Source organism: Pteropus alecto, unplaced genomic scaffold (assembly GCF_000325575.1).
Source record: "Pteropus alecto unplaced genomic scaffold, ASM32557v1 scaffold79, whole genome shotgun sequence".
NCBI classification, from domain to species: Eukaryota; Metazoa; Chordata; class Mammalia; order Chiroptera; family Pteropodidae; genus Pteropus; species Pteropus alecto.
The window spans coordinates 2,166,574-2,180,171 of NW_006494612.1; the positions used below are offsets into that span (position 1 = coordinate 2,166,574).

Below are 13,598 nucleotides of genomic sequence, written 5' to 3' on the forward strand. Positions count from 1 at the left end.
TAAAGCATACACAGTATTTGAAAGATCTAAGGCTTGAGAAGGAGCAAGGACAAGGGTGGGTAAATTTTAAGGTTTTAAAAAAATGGGAAGGAATTTTTTCCTGAAAAATCTGGCAATGAAAGAGAGTGAAGGACCTCTGCTCTCAGACCACCACCCCACATAATCTGTAAACCCTTTTCTACCTGAGCATGTCCCAAATCTGAGCACATCTCTGTATCTCTGCTGCCATCACACCGTTCCAAGTCTTCATCTTTTCCCTCTGGGTCTACAGCAGTGACTCTCAATCGGGGATGATTCCACCACCCCAGGAGACATTTGGAAATGTCTGTAGACATTTTTGGTCATCACAGCTTGGAAAGTGAGAGGCGGGCCACTATAAGCATCTACTGGGTAGAGGCCAGAGATGCTGCTAAACACGCTTCAGCACACAGAAGGACAGAGCTTATAACAAAGGATTAGCCAGCCCTGGTCTGCAGCATTAGCTTCCTGCCTACTCTTCCCATTGCCACTTTTGATCTTAGTGCAGCAGCCACCAAGTCTTAATATCCTAAATTGGTCCATGTTGGTGCCTTTCTTAAAAAATTCCCCATTATTCTTTGAATAAAATCCAAATTCCTTTTTACAGTCTCCGTGATCTTGCCTACATAGACAACCTCACGTCCTGCCAAGTTTCGCCTCATCCCTGTCCTCCAGAGGCACTGGCCTTTGTCAGGTTCCTTAAAAGATGCTTCCAGACCCTGTTACAGGGTGTTTCCTCCGCCTGGCCCACTCTCAAATAGCTAGGCACCTTTTATCGGAACCCAGATCATATTTTAAAGCACTTCTCTCAAGATATGTAGTTATTTGCTTGTTTGTAATTTCTTTCTTATTCACTATTTAACACACAGCACCTAAACAGAGTGGCAGGTACTTCAAAGGTGCAAAATAAAATTGGTATTAAATGAAAGAAAGAACACTGCCCAGTCCTTTAGTGCTGAGAACCAGTCTGGAGATGGTCATCACTAAAATAAATCTTAAATGTGGCTCACTATCATTGTTTAAATGGCTCACGAAATGGCACGTTTAATATTTAAAAAAAAAAAATTCTAAGACATCTGCTTCACAATGTATCAGACATAGATGTTCAGTGTACCTCTTGAGTTTCATAAACAAAAAGTTCGATAACTTCTCAACTACTGAAAGGCGATGCCAAATCTTAGCTATTCTCCAATTAATCTCTGAGCTTCAATTTCACAGTGAAATTGCTATATTAATTTGGATAGTTCATTTGTATTCCTTGAATCTTTCAGGGCAATTTTACATTCATTATCTGATTCATCTCCATAGCATAGTATCTTTATATAATTTGCTGAATTAAATTTATCAAGAAAAATATAATCCCATGGCAGAGAGTTTTTGGTCAGACATAACTGGATTAAAACAGCTCTACCATTATTTAGTTGTGTGACCTTGAGCAATCTTTTTATCCCCTGTCTAAACCTCATTTTCTTAACTATAAACTAGGAATAGTAAATAAACAAAAAAATTATTATAAAGTGACTACTAATACCTATGCAACAAAAGTCAACATTATTTTTAAATAAATAATTGGAATTAAAACTAATTATAAGCAGTTTTTAAAAATCTATAGCTTTCTTCCATGCCAGCAACAACCAGGTAGAAAATATAGGGGTAGAACTCATTTACAATAGAAGTAAAATTAATGCAACATTTAGGAATGCACTTAATGTGAAATGTGGAATCTATATGAAGAAAGCTCGAAAATTTTTCTAAAGAATCTTAAAAACTACCACTGAAACCCGAATAACTAGAAACACACAGTATATCCCTAGATGGGAAGATTCAATATTTCATAGGTACAAATAATCCCAGAGGAAATCTATAAATTTAACACAATTCCAATCAAAATCCAAATGAGATATTTAGAGAATTTGACAACATCATGCTGAAGTTCATCTGGAAGAATAAGCATATAAGGATAGTCAATGCATTTTTGATAATGAGAAGTAATTTCGTTCACTAGGATATTCTGAACACGCCCTGATCCCTCCTAAAGGTAAATACCATCCTGAATTTTATGGTCATCACTTTCTTCTTCTTTTGTTCTTTTTTCAGCTTTAACATGCATCCATAAACACTACAGCCTAATCTTGCCTTATTTTTGAACTTCATATATAATGAAACCATGCAGCATGTATTCTTTCGTGTCTGATTTCTTTCACTTGATATTAAGTTTGTGAGATTTTTGCCCTCTGGCTATTGACTTTTGGCTAAATCCTACTGGGTTCAAAGAACATACAATGTATGATTTCAATCTTTTAAAATTAGTTTGGAAAAGCTTTATGGCCTAATTTTTTTCCCTTAAATGACCTTTAAATGTTTCTGTGAACGAAAAGTGTGTATTTTGCAGCCTTTGGGTGTGATAAGCTAAATATGTTTTTTAAGTTATTAGTTAATCATATTGTTTAAATCTATATATTTACTGATTTGAGGGGCCATTTTTTTTTATCAGCCACAAAAAAAGTTTGTTAAAATGTTCTTCTGATTGTAGATATGTCATTTTTACTTGTATTTCTGTTAGTTTTTGCTCTCTGTATTTGAAATCATGCTGTTAGATATACAAAGTTAGAATTACTGTATTTAAATAAAACTATATCAAATCTTTTATGGTTATGAAATTTTATCTCTAGTAATGCTTTTTACTTTAAAGTCTACTTTGATATTAAGAGAGGTATATCATTTTCATGGTCATATCTTGAGCCAGTTGTCCTCTGCAGAATGGTTGGTCCCAATTACGTAGCTTATCGTTTCTGGAAAGATTTGCTCTTTACCATGTCTGGTGACCACTCATATGCTTTCCACCTCATGGTGGGCTACATTCTAGGTAATTTCTTTACATCTATATTCTATTTAAGTAGTTCTCTCTTTAGCTGTCTCTAATCTCTTCTCTAACCTAATAATTGAATTTTTTAATGTTAATAATCAAAATATTATTTGTAAAATTCTAGTTAGTCCTCTTCCAGATATGTTTGGTCATTCTTTACAGTATCTTGTTTCTTGTTTATGCTGCTAAGCTTCTCATGCATTTTTTGTAAAGGCATCCCATTAATCATTTAGTTCTAAACATGTATTTAATGTGCTTATTTTACATTAGGAATCTGATAATTTTGCTCTGGTGTTTCTGCAGGCTCTATTTCTCATGCTGATGAATTTCTTCATCTGCTTTGTGATTTTTGACTGTGTACTGATTTCCCTTGAAACAATATCTGTGGGAATCCTTGGAGGCCTGAGTTGAAGTGGCACTTCTACAGAGAAGTGGAAGGCAACAAAACTGGCAGTACTTTAAATTACATTATTGGCATGAGGCTTTTGGGACCTTATAGGGACAATCAAGACAATCTGCACCCATGTGTAGGTTAACCATTCTCATGTTTTAGGAGAATTCACATCCTGCCTACCGTTCCCCTTCACTAGGGCCAAGGTAAAGACAGGTTCTTATTACTCTTGCTTTCCCTCACCCCACCCCCAGTTCTACCACTGGTATGCTTAGTTTTCAATCACCCTTATATTAAGGGTATCTCTCATGAGACTCTACACCATGCAGAATGAGAGGCTTTATCTCCCATCACCCTTGCCCCGGGTGGCTGGCACAGGGAAGCTCAGCCTTCAAGGCCCAGCAGAAACATTCAGGAACAATCTAAAATTCCTGCCTTTATTTCTGTCTTTGGTATCTATGGTTTCTCTTCTTTTGTGCCAACTTAGCAATAAACTTAGAAAGATGCTGTGCAAACTTTTTACAGCATTTCAGTTGTTTCAGTTGGGAGATTATTCAGAATATACAATCTGACAAACTCCATCAAATAGAAATCTTTATAATTAATTTTCATAAAAGATTAATTAAGCTCTGCATTTGAGTTACAATTTTATTTTCAGTGACAAACTTCAAAAGTAGGTGACCACTCAAAGATAACTGCATCTTAGTCTACATAAAACATCGCTTTAGAAGGAAAAAGCTTAAAAACTACTCCTTAGAAGTAAAAAATTAGCTGGCAATGCAAAATCTGCAGATAATCAGAAAGGTACATTTCTTTATAATAAGAATAATAAGACAATTTTCTGGACTATGACATTTGTAGACACAGAATCTTGGTCTGGGAAATGTTACAGATTCCTTAAATGTTCCCTTGACAATAAAACATTTCATGATGTGAAACATTTATTTCTCAAAGTAACACCTTATGGTTTCTGCCTGAAAAGGTCTTGCAGCCACTGCAGTGGTATTTATTATGACCCTGTACCCTACAGCCCATAAAAAATGTCACTGAAACATTTACCAAAGGCAAAACACAGTAGAAATTTCCTTCAGTACCTCTGTATAATCAGGTGAGCCTGAAGATGTGGTACATTTGTTTTAATCAATCAAGCTCCAACGAATACGGAAAAAAAAACCCAAAACTTTGTGGTCTTATCTGCCACCGAATTCTGAAGCATTAATCTTAGTCATAAACAGATACTACAAGTCATAAATTCATTTAGATTAACCAAAGCAGCTGGGTTTATACAAATCCAGCTGTAAATTTGAAAAGCAGTTCAAAGTACAGGCCTATACAGGGCAGCATGTTCAAAACAGGAGCTCGCCAAATCCTTTTGCTATCCTGAATTCCCTGCCCCTCCAGGGCTTTGGCCCATGACATAATTCAAGAGAAATGGCAATTCAGACGAACAATGGGGCTCATTCAGATTTGCTACATGCGTTAGAACATTTAATTTAAATGCAAAATAGAAAAATTACTTTTAAAAAAGAGACATAGTTAAATTCCAAACCATCTTAATGTCTGCTCACATTTTCTGAGGTTCTTTTGTCTGTAAGTGGCATTATTCACTCTGAAGACAGCAGAATTCAATCCCCAAACTTCTCTACATTAAAGTTAAAATTATTTTTTATAAACTTGCTTCTTGGTTGGGAATGATTTGTTTACTGAGTGAAGATTAGCTTAAAATAAGTCATCTCATGCTTTCTCTAGAGTAAAGTCATTATTTTTTTTTTTTACTTTCTTTGACAATCAATGGTATTGTTTCATATATTTTGCAAGCTCTCTAATAAGAAAAGCTAAAAAGTGCCTTTACACTTTACTAAGGGCTTGACATGTAAAAAACGATAAACAAAGGCAAAGTGTGGGTCCTGCTTTGAGACTGAGGGGGCCAGCAGGCGGCTGTTCTCTCAGGCCTGATGCCTTCCTTCCATCTCATCTGCTGAATAGTGATGGTTAGAACTCAGTTTGGCCATTCAACTGACATGGGTCTGAATTTCTAAATAGCATCAGGAAAGCTAATTGGCTTCACCAACCTGTTTCCTATGAATAACCATACGTCCTCCTCAAAGGCTTCTGAATGAAATATCTATATTTGTAGCTCAGAATCCGGCATACGTAAATGCTAAATAAACAATATTTACTATTATTCCAAATGATGCCGGAATTCTTTGAACAACAAAAATAAGCTAAATATGGCTTCTGAACAGCATGATTTGCTCATAGTGAACTTTTAAAATCAAATTTATATCTCACAGCAACACAATTATTTTCCTAGAAGCCCTTATAATCACTAGTTTTAAAATTAGTAAAAGTACGAATTTTATTATTACTTATTTTACTCTAAAATTCCTATTTTCCTTATTTTTATACTGCCTCTTGATGTTCCAATTTTTTTTTTTTTTGGCAGTCCCACTCTGAGACACACAATATTTTCTAATAACTCCCTGCCTGTCACAGAAGTCCTCCTCCCGTTAGTCTGACTTTTAATGTTCAGATGGTTTTGCTAAACTTTGGACAAATCATTTATTTGAAGCTTCTGAAATGCTTATTTCTTCATTTCCACTCTACCTCCAAAAGATGTTCAGTTCCACTGGGTGTGAACCATGGAGTCAATATTGTCTTAGCTACTTACCTAAAAACAAGAGGTCATCTGCCTTGCATTAGCCAGAGATGGCTAAATGACAAACACCAAGCTTCCTTTTATTGTTATGTGTAGATTAATTTCTTATGCAGAAAAAAGCTAATTCTCATTAATGATGTGAAAACATTAAAACAAGGACATGGTGAGCACTGAAACCTTACCAATCTAAAATGATCAAACTTTCAGCAAAAAAAAGGAAAAAGGGGAGAGACAGGTTAGTGAAAGTCTGGGTGAAATACAGGATAAGCTGATATTTGCTCACAAAAATTAATATGTCTGCATCATCCACCTTTTCCACCAAATAGCTTCATAAGTGCTGTGACATAAGCAAAGATTACTTCGGGCTCGTTTTAAGGGTGCTGTACTGAAGCAGACAGGTGTGACTACTAATAAGGATTTTAGATATATACAGTTCTTTTCACCTGCCAATTGCTTCCTAAAGATTCTATTTAAAAACCTCTGATATGATTTTAAATTTATTCAGAATATGGCCAAATGGTAAGTGTCCCTTTTGCTGCTGATATTACTTCTATAGAGAAATGAAAAAACCAAAGGGAAAAGGGAACAAACAAAAGAAAGAAGAGAGGAGATGGAGTGTAGTTTTCTAACTCCAGAGATGCCCTAACTCTGATGTATGCTTGGTCGCAGCCTCATTGATCTGCCCTGAAATGGGGCACGGGTGACCTCCCGGCTACTGTCCAGTGGGTAGGGAGCACTCTGTGGGCAGGGATGACAGCCTAGAGCGGGGCATCAATACATGACTGCTTCATAACTAAATGTGACATTTACATAATCCTGCACTTACGACTGAGCCTTACAGACAGTTGTTGATAAAGACAACAGAAGTAACCACTTTAAATTTTAAAGAAGTTAATAAGTAGTCTCTTCCACTTTTCCAAAAGAAAAAAAAATTCAGAACTGTATCACACTAAGTTAAATAAGTTATAAAAGTGTGTTGAAAACCATTGCTTACATTTTCAGGGTATAAATTAAATTTTCGTGAAAATTTTAAAAGTCCATATTTGAAAGAAAAGAGGTCTAAGGCCTGATAATTAACTGTAATGTAGAACATAAGCAAAAATTTGTTCTAAATTTAGTCTATATAAAGCAACTTTATATATATATTTAAAATAGGTTATTTACAACAAATTTAAGAAACAAAGTAGATATATAATTACACATATATATTTTATTTATATATAATACATAATTATATATTAAAATATACATATAATTCAAAAGAAACAGTCTTGATTTAGAAAAGTACGGAAAATACAACTAAGAAAACACAGACACAAATCATTTTCTTGTAAGATTCAGGATGAATAATTTCAACTTATCTGCAAACATGAATCACATTAGGAATCACAGGAATCAAGACTCAGTTGCCTTTTCTGTTGCAAAACTAATAAAATGTCATGCCAGCCTGCAGTCCTAAGCAATATCTTGATACTTCTTCACCTTTGATTTTAAACAAGGAACAGAAAAAAAGAAAACAGAAATCTCCTGCCCATACAATATATAGGACTGGAAAACATAGTCTGGACCTACCTATTCATCATCCTTAGACTTCAATAAAGGACAAAAATTTAACTAAAAAAAAAAAAAAATTAGCAGGCCTAAAAGATAAAGATTCAAAATTCTCATAAAAAAATTAACAGTTATTGATGCAGGATGTATGCTTATAAATCAGGGCCACCTGAGGACACGGATCCCTAAAGAGGCAAGTGAAGTCATTCAGGACAAGCTGGTACCACCTACTAGGAGTCTGAGTTAAAGTAAAAATTATTCTGACCCTTGTGAAAATGGTAAGGACTTTATTCAAGACTAATGCAATAGGTGTCAAGACTATTGCTGTAATACAGGGAGAGAGATAGGGCTTTGCTCCAAATACAGAAAAGACAACTGGGGATTTATAGCTAATGAGCAGAATGGGGTGTTAGTGGATGGAAAATTGCTAAGAGGAGACATCAGGGTAGCGGGACTCTTGCTAAACTGACATAACAGGACTCCTGGTGAAGGCATGCCAAGGTAATCAGATTATCACGAGGGAGATGGTGGTTGGGGGTGGTAAGGAATCTGATCAGATATCAAGGGTGGGGGATTCTCTCTAAGCTGATGTAGTGGGATTCTTGATTTAAGAGGGCTATGTAGGCCCAGCAGTGGGGCGGGGCAGGGCAGGGAGGAAACCAAGGCTGAGACCTTGTGGAGAAGAGGGCTCAGAGGAGCCAGACTAGTTTGGTCAAGAAGAAAATGTTTGTTATCTGACAGGCACTGAACTAGGTACTGGGGACTCCACAGAGAGCAAGACAGACAAGGTACCTGAACTCACACAGCTCACAAATCCTTACACAAAGTGTTTTTGTATGAAGGAAAAAGGAAGTCAGAACAGAGAAAAGGAGCAGAAAGGCCAACTATAGAGAGAAAGGTATCAACCGAAAGCATGAAGAATCATGACAAAGTAATCTTAAAGTTCCCTGAAAGAATTAAAAAAGGGAACAATTTGGAAAATAACAATTGCTAACATTTATGGAGTCCTTACTCTACACTGGGCTCATCACTTAAGCTGCGCAAAAACCACCTAGAAAGCAAAGATGATAAAGGTCAAGTAACTCAAGGAAAAATAAAGTTAGGAGGGTAGGCCAGGACCTGGCTTATTTTGTAAACAGGGTCTTCTAATCTGAACACATCACAGCCATTTAGGGTTTCTTAGATTCATCCCTTTATTCTTCATGTTCATTTATGGCTGCACTGTTTAATTTTGTTTATGAGGGCCTATTGTACCTATGCCTGTCTTCCTTCTGGAATCCCAATTTGTAGGTATCACATCCTCTTCTCTAACTGCTCACTAATGTTTGCAATGATAAATTGGATAAAAGTGTATAAGGTAAAAAAAAAAAAAAAAGACAAGGACCAAGAGGTCAGGAAGAAAACAGGGTTTCCTCAAGTTCTACTAGCACCTGTGTCATTTAAAGTATCATTATCTATTATTAAAGTGGACACAGTAAATAGCAGTTCAGTATATGAATATGTGAATGAAATTTTCTTCTCCGTATTTGGAATAAATTAAGCAATTTGTGTTTTTAATTTGTTAACTTATATTGTTTAACAACAAGCCTATATAATAATTTAAAGATATAAAAATCAAGTCAAAAAAAGAAAAACGAAACCAGTATTCTCCAGAGGAAGAACACTGTCACCGGCATTTATAATAAATTGGAGAAAGGCAAAGTCCCTTCCACCATCTCAGACTCGCACAAAAATATTGTACAGGGTAACAGCACATTAACAACTGTCACTGTTTCTTTCAGATTTCAGAGATCAGTTCTATGTAGACCTGGACTTGCAACTCAAGTGAACAATTCTTGGGTGGTGGTTTGCTCCTATAAGAGAATGTGAAAACTGATGTGGTTGATGAAATTTTCTTGAGATCAAAATGAGTGTATCTTTGTCTCAAACTGAAAAATAACGTTTCTTTATTAAATAGATATATATTTAGCATTAGAATAAAGTTGTTAATGTCATCCTGCAGTATGTGTGAATGGTGTTCTGTAATATCTAAGAATATTAGAATGCAGATCTTAGAGAAGTTTAAAAATGATACAATGCCCAATCAATACTAAAAAAATATTTATATATTTTCTTATCACAGTGTAATACAGATTAGATACCAATAATGAGGTAATCTAATTAATAATTAGAAAGGCACTCAATATTGTATAGTTTCAAAATCCATCTCTAAAATATATTTATTTTACATTAACCAGAACAATGGTGTAATTAGTTTAATGTCTTTATCTGGGTACCAGCATATCTCTGATGGGGTCTGGGAATTTTCAGCATAGTAAATCTTGCAGTTGAAAAGCTTTAATGCTGATGGTGGTGCTGATATATTATAGATGTTGGAAGAGAACAACATTTGAAATGAGCCATCTCCAGAATTTGCAACTGGCTAATTCTAAGCTTATTACCATGACATACGAGACTTCATGAAGGAATATCAGGCTGTTACTGTGCATGAGGCTCAGTACTAAGTATCTGTGTTACGATTTCCTGTTAACCTGGTAAATTCTCACTGGTCTCCTATCTCTTGCTTGTGACAGTTCACACCCCTACATCTAGTACATGAGCTGCCAAAGCTCATATACATCTAGACAGTTATAATGTTTTACAGACCAAAGGGCCAGCTTCTCCTTAACACTCTTCATCTGTAATACTCACGGGATATTTTCACATTCATATGCAAAACATATGGTTAACCTCAATCTACAGAGAAAATGCTAAAGTCAACAAATAACTTAAGTCAATTTTTCTTCATTTTATGGAATAATACAGGAATAAAAAAATCAGATGAACTGAGATGATGTGGTTAAATAGAAGAAGGTTTCCCGGGAAATCAATTAGAAGACCAAAATAATTGCTTTTTAATGGAGCTTTCTAGAATAATTATCTGTGTTTGAAAGATAACTTCCCAGTGATCCCATTGGATGCCTGCTGTAAGTCACAGTACCAGAGTCAGTCACAGTAAGAGTCGGTTTACTGGATCACATCCCTCCCTTATTGATAACAAAACATAGCGACCATCATCAGACAACTAGTAAAGAAATAAAGACAGTGCAGGGAGTCGATTAGAATATATTTTTTGCGAGAGCATTGTTTAAGTAAAAAATAAAGGTTAACCTCAAAGACCGTAAGTTTACCCCAAACTTATGAATGGATAAAAAAGTTACCAGAAAAAAAGGTGATCATCAATTTTAACTTATTTCATTCTTAGTTACAGTTTTACAAAACATAATAAAATATTTAAGTAGAATATATCAATAGATGTAACTAAATGTCATAATGACTCAATGTGATTTTTATTTAAATTCAGTTTATTCTTTAACTGAAAATACACCCAATCCGCCAATTTGAATATTAATATTCCTGACTTTGAAGTTTCATCACAGATTATTTTATAAGTTGTTCTAGAAGAGTAAGAATTAGCAAAATGGGCATGGATGCAAAGAGGTACACCAGTGTGGTTCATACTGGTTACATTAATGACCTTCTATTGAACAACCCTCTATACACATCTCTAGTCATCTTCACCACAAGATGTCACGGAACAAAGGCCTATGCTTCTGTGGATTTCTTTTACAATATTAAACAGGAGAATCTTAGGCAGCAAAAATAATCTTGATTAAAAAACGTATGCAACAAACAATAAATAAATTATGGTTTTGAGTTGTTAAAATTAACATAAGTGGCATTCAAGCTATACAACATATCCTTTTGCAACTAATTTTCATTCAACATAAAAAATTAATCCATGTTGATATATGTACATTTGTTTTAACTGCTGTACAGTATTCCAATCTAAGAATATACCATAACTAACAGATTCATTTCCCCACCAATAAATGTTTAGATTTCCATTTTCTTCCTATTACAAGCAACACTTAAGGAAAATTCTTGAACACGTTTATTTGTGGCCTTAGATAAGTATTTCCCTTATGTAAGTGTGGTCTAATATAAATGTTTTTATATAACAGGAAGTAAAATTGCTCGCTGGTAGGATATGCATTCAATTTTATTAGATATTGCCAAATTAATTGGTTTACCAACTTATACCCTTACATTTCAGCAGCATATAACAGTTACTGTTTTTCCACATCCTACTATGATGGTTAATTTAATGTGTCAATTTGGCTAGGCCACAGTACTCAGATATTTGGCAAAATATTATTCTGGAAGGTTCTGTGAAGGTTTTTTTTTTTTTTTTGTTTTTTTTTTTTTTTTTGGATGAGATTAACATTTAAGTTGGTGGACTCTTTGAGTAAAGGTGATTACCCTCTGTCATGAGTGAATCTCATTCAACCGGTTGAAGGCCTTAATAGTAAAAGACTGACCTCTCCAAACAAGAAGGAATTCTGCCAGGACATGGACTCTAACTGAAACTCTTCCCTGGGTTTCCAGCCTAACAGCCTACCCTGCAGACTTTGGATCTGTCAAGGGTCCACAATCATGTTAGCCAATTCCTTAAAAATAAGCCTTTCTCTTCTATACATATACACATAGTCTGTCGGTTTTATTTCTCTGGAGAATACTAACACACTTAACGACAACTGTAGTTTGTTCATTGGTTCATTCAATACATATTTGCTGAGGAGCTATTACATGCAAGTCATTTTTCTAAGTTTTAAAGATGTATCAGTCAACAAATCAGGAAAAAAAAACATTACATTCTATTGGAGGAGACAAATACATAAATATGCAATTATGTATATGATAGAATAATAAATGCCATGGAGGACAATGTGTGTGTTCTTCTCAAGCTGCTTTTAAGATTGTATTACCTTTGATTTTCTGCAAATTGATTATAATGGTCTTGCTATAGTAGCCTGCTTGAGATTTGTCGAGTGTCTTGGATCTGTGGGTGTCTATTTTATCAAATTCATAACATTTTTGGCCATTTTCTCCTCATATATATTTTTGTGTCCCCTTATCCCTAACATAGGACTTCAAATACAAAATATTGGATCACTTGGTACTATCCCACAGGTCAATAGGACTATGTTCATTTTTGTTTGTTTTTTTCTTGGTGGTTTACTTTCCATTGTCCTGTCTTCAAATTCACTGATATTTTAAGTATCTAAACTGCTATGTAGCCCATGCAGAGAATTTTTCCATTCAGGTATTTTTTTCACCTCTAGAAGAGTATTTGCTCCATTTTTATATTTTCTATTTCTTAGTTCATTACCTTAACATTTAAAAAAATCCTTTAAAAATTATTTTTATAACAGCTTTTAAAAAGTTCTTATCAGCTTATTCTACTACCTATCATTTCTGGATCTGTTTTATTGACTAATTCTCCTCCTGGTTATAAGTCATATATTTCTGCTTCTTTACACATATAGTAATATTTTTATTGGATTCTGAATATTTGGGGATGATAATGACGACGATGATTATTTGGTTTTCCTTTAAATGTTCTGAGGCAGTTAATTTGCTAGTGGATCAGCTTGATCCATTCAAGGCCTGTTTTCAAGCACTGCTGGGTGAGGTCTATAGCCCTATTGCTAAGGTATGGCTTCCCTGGGGTCTCTGCTGACTACCTGGCATGTTTACAAGGTCTTTCCACTCTGGTCAGAGCGTGAAAGTCTCCCAGGCTTGTTAAACTTCTGCTAGTTGTTGCTTACAACTCCCTGGTAGTTTTTCTTAGCTTGAATCACAGTCTCATCCTATGCATGCGTTGCTTAATAGTCAGCTAAAGACACAAGGAATACCAAAGCAGATTTCTGGAACCCTTAGTGGGTAGTTCTCTCCTTTGGTACTCTGCCTACAAATTCCAGTGGCTTCAGTCTTTCTGAATTCCAGTCTTTGGATCTTAAGTTCAGTGAGACTACAATACTCTGTGCGCTTCTCATTCTTGTGCCAGAGTTCATAAAATACGTCCAGGCAGAAAGCTGGGATAATCATAGCACTCGTCTCTCTCACAGATGAAAGTCCCATGATGCCTGCTGACCAATATCAGCAAACAGTTACTTTATCTATTTTGCCCGTTTTTTTAGCTGTTTATGGCAGGAGGGCCATCCCAGTACCAGTTACACGTCATGGCCTGGAAAAAATCTATTTTTTATATATATGTATATTTTATATAT

The 13,598-nt window shown here is 35.1% G+C and overlaps 1 protein-coding gene across 1 annotated transcript in view; it reads right to left on the reverse strand.

Moving 5' to 3' along the window:
* Nucleotides 1-13,598, reverse strand: part of PREP (prolyl endopeptidase) — a 103,923-nt gene that overhangs the window by 51,457 nt on the left and 38,868 nt on the right. The window contains 2 exon segments of the mRNA XM_015600133.1: nt 10,430-10,470; nt 10,472-10,549. Coding sequence (XP_015455619.1) covers nt 10,430-10,470; nt 10,472-10,549 — 119 coding nt within the window.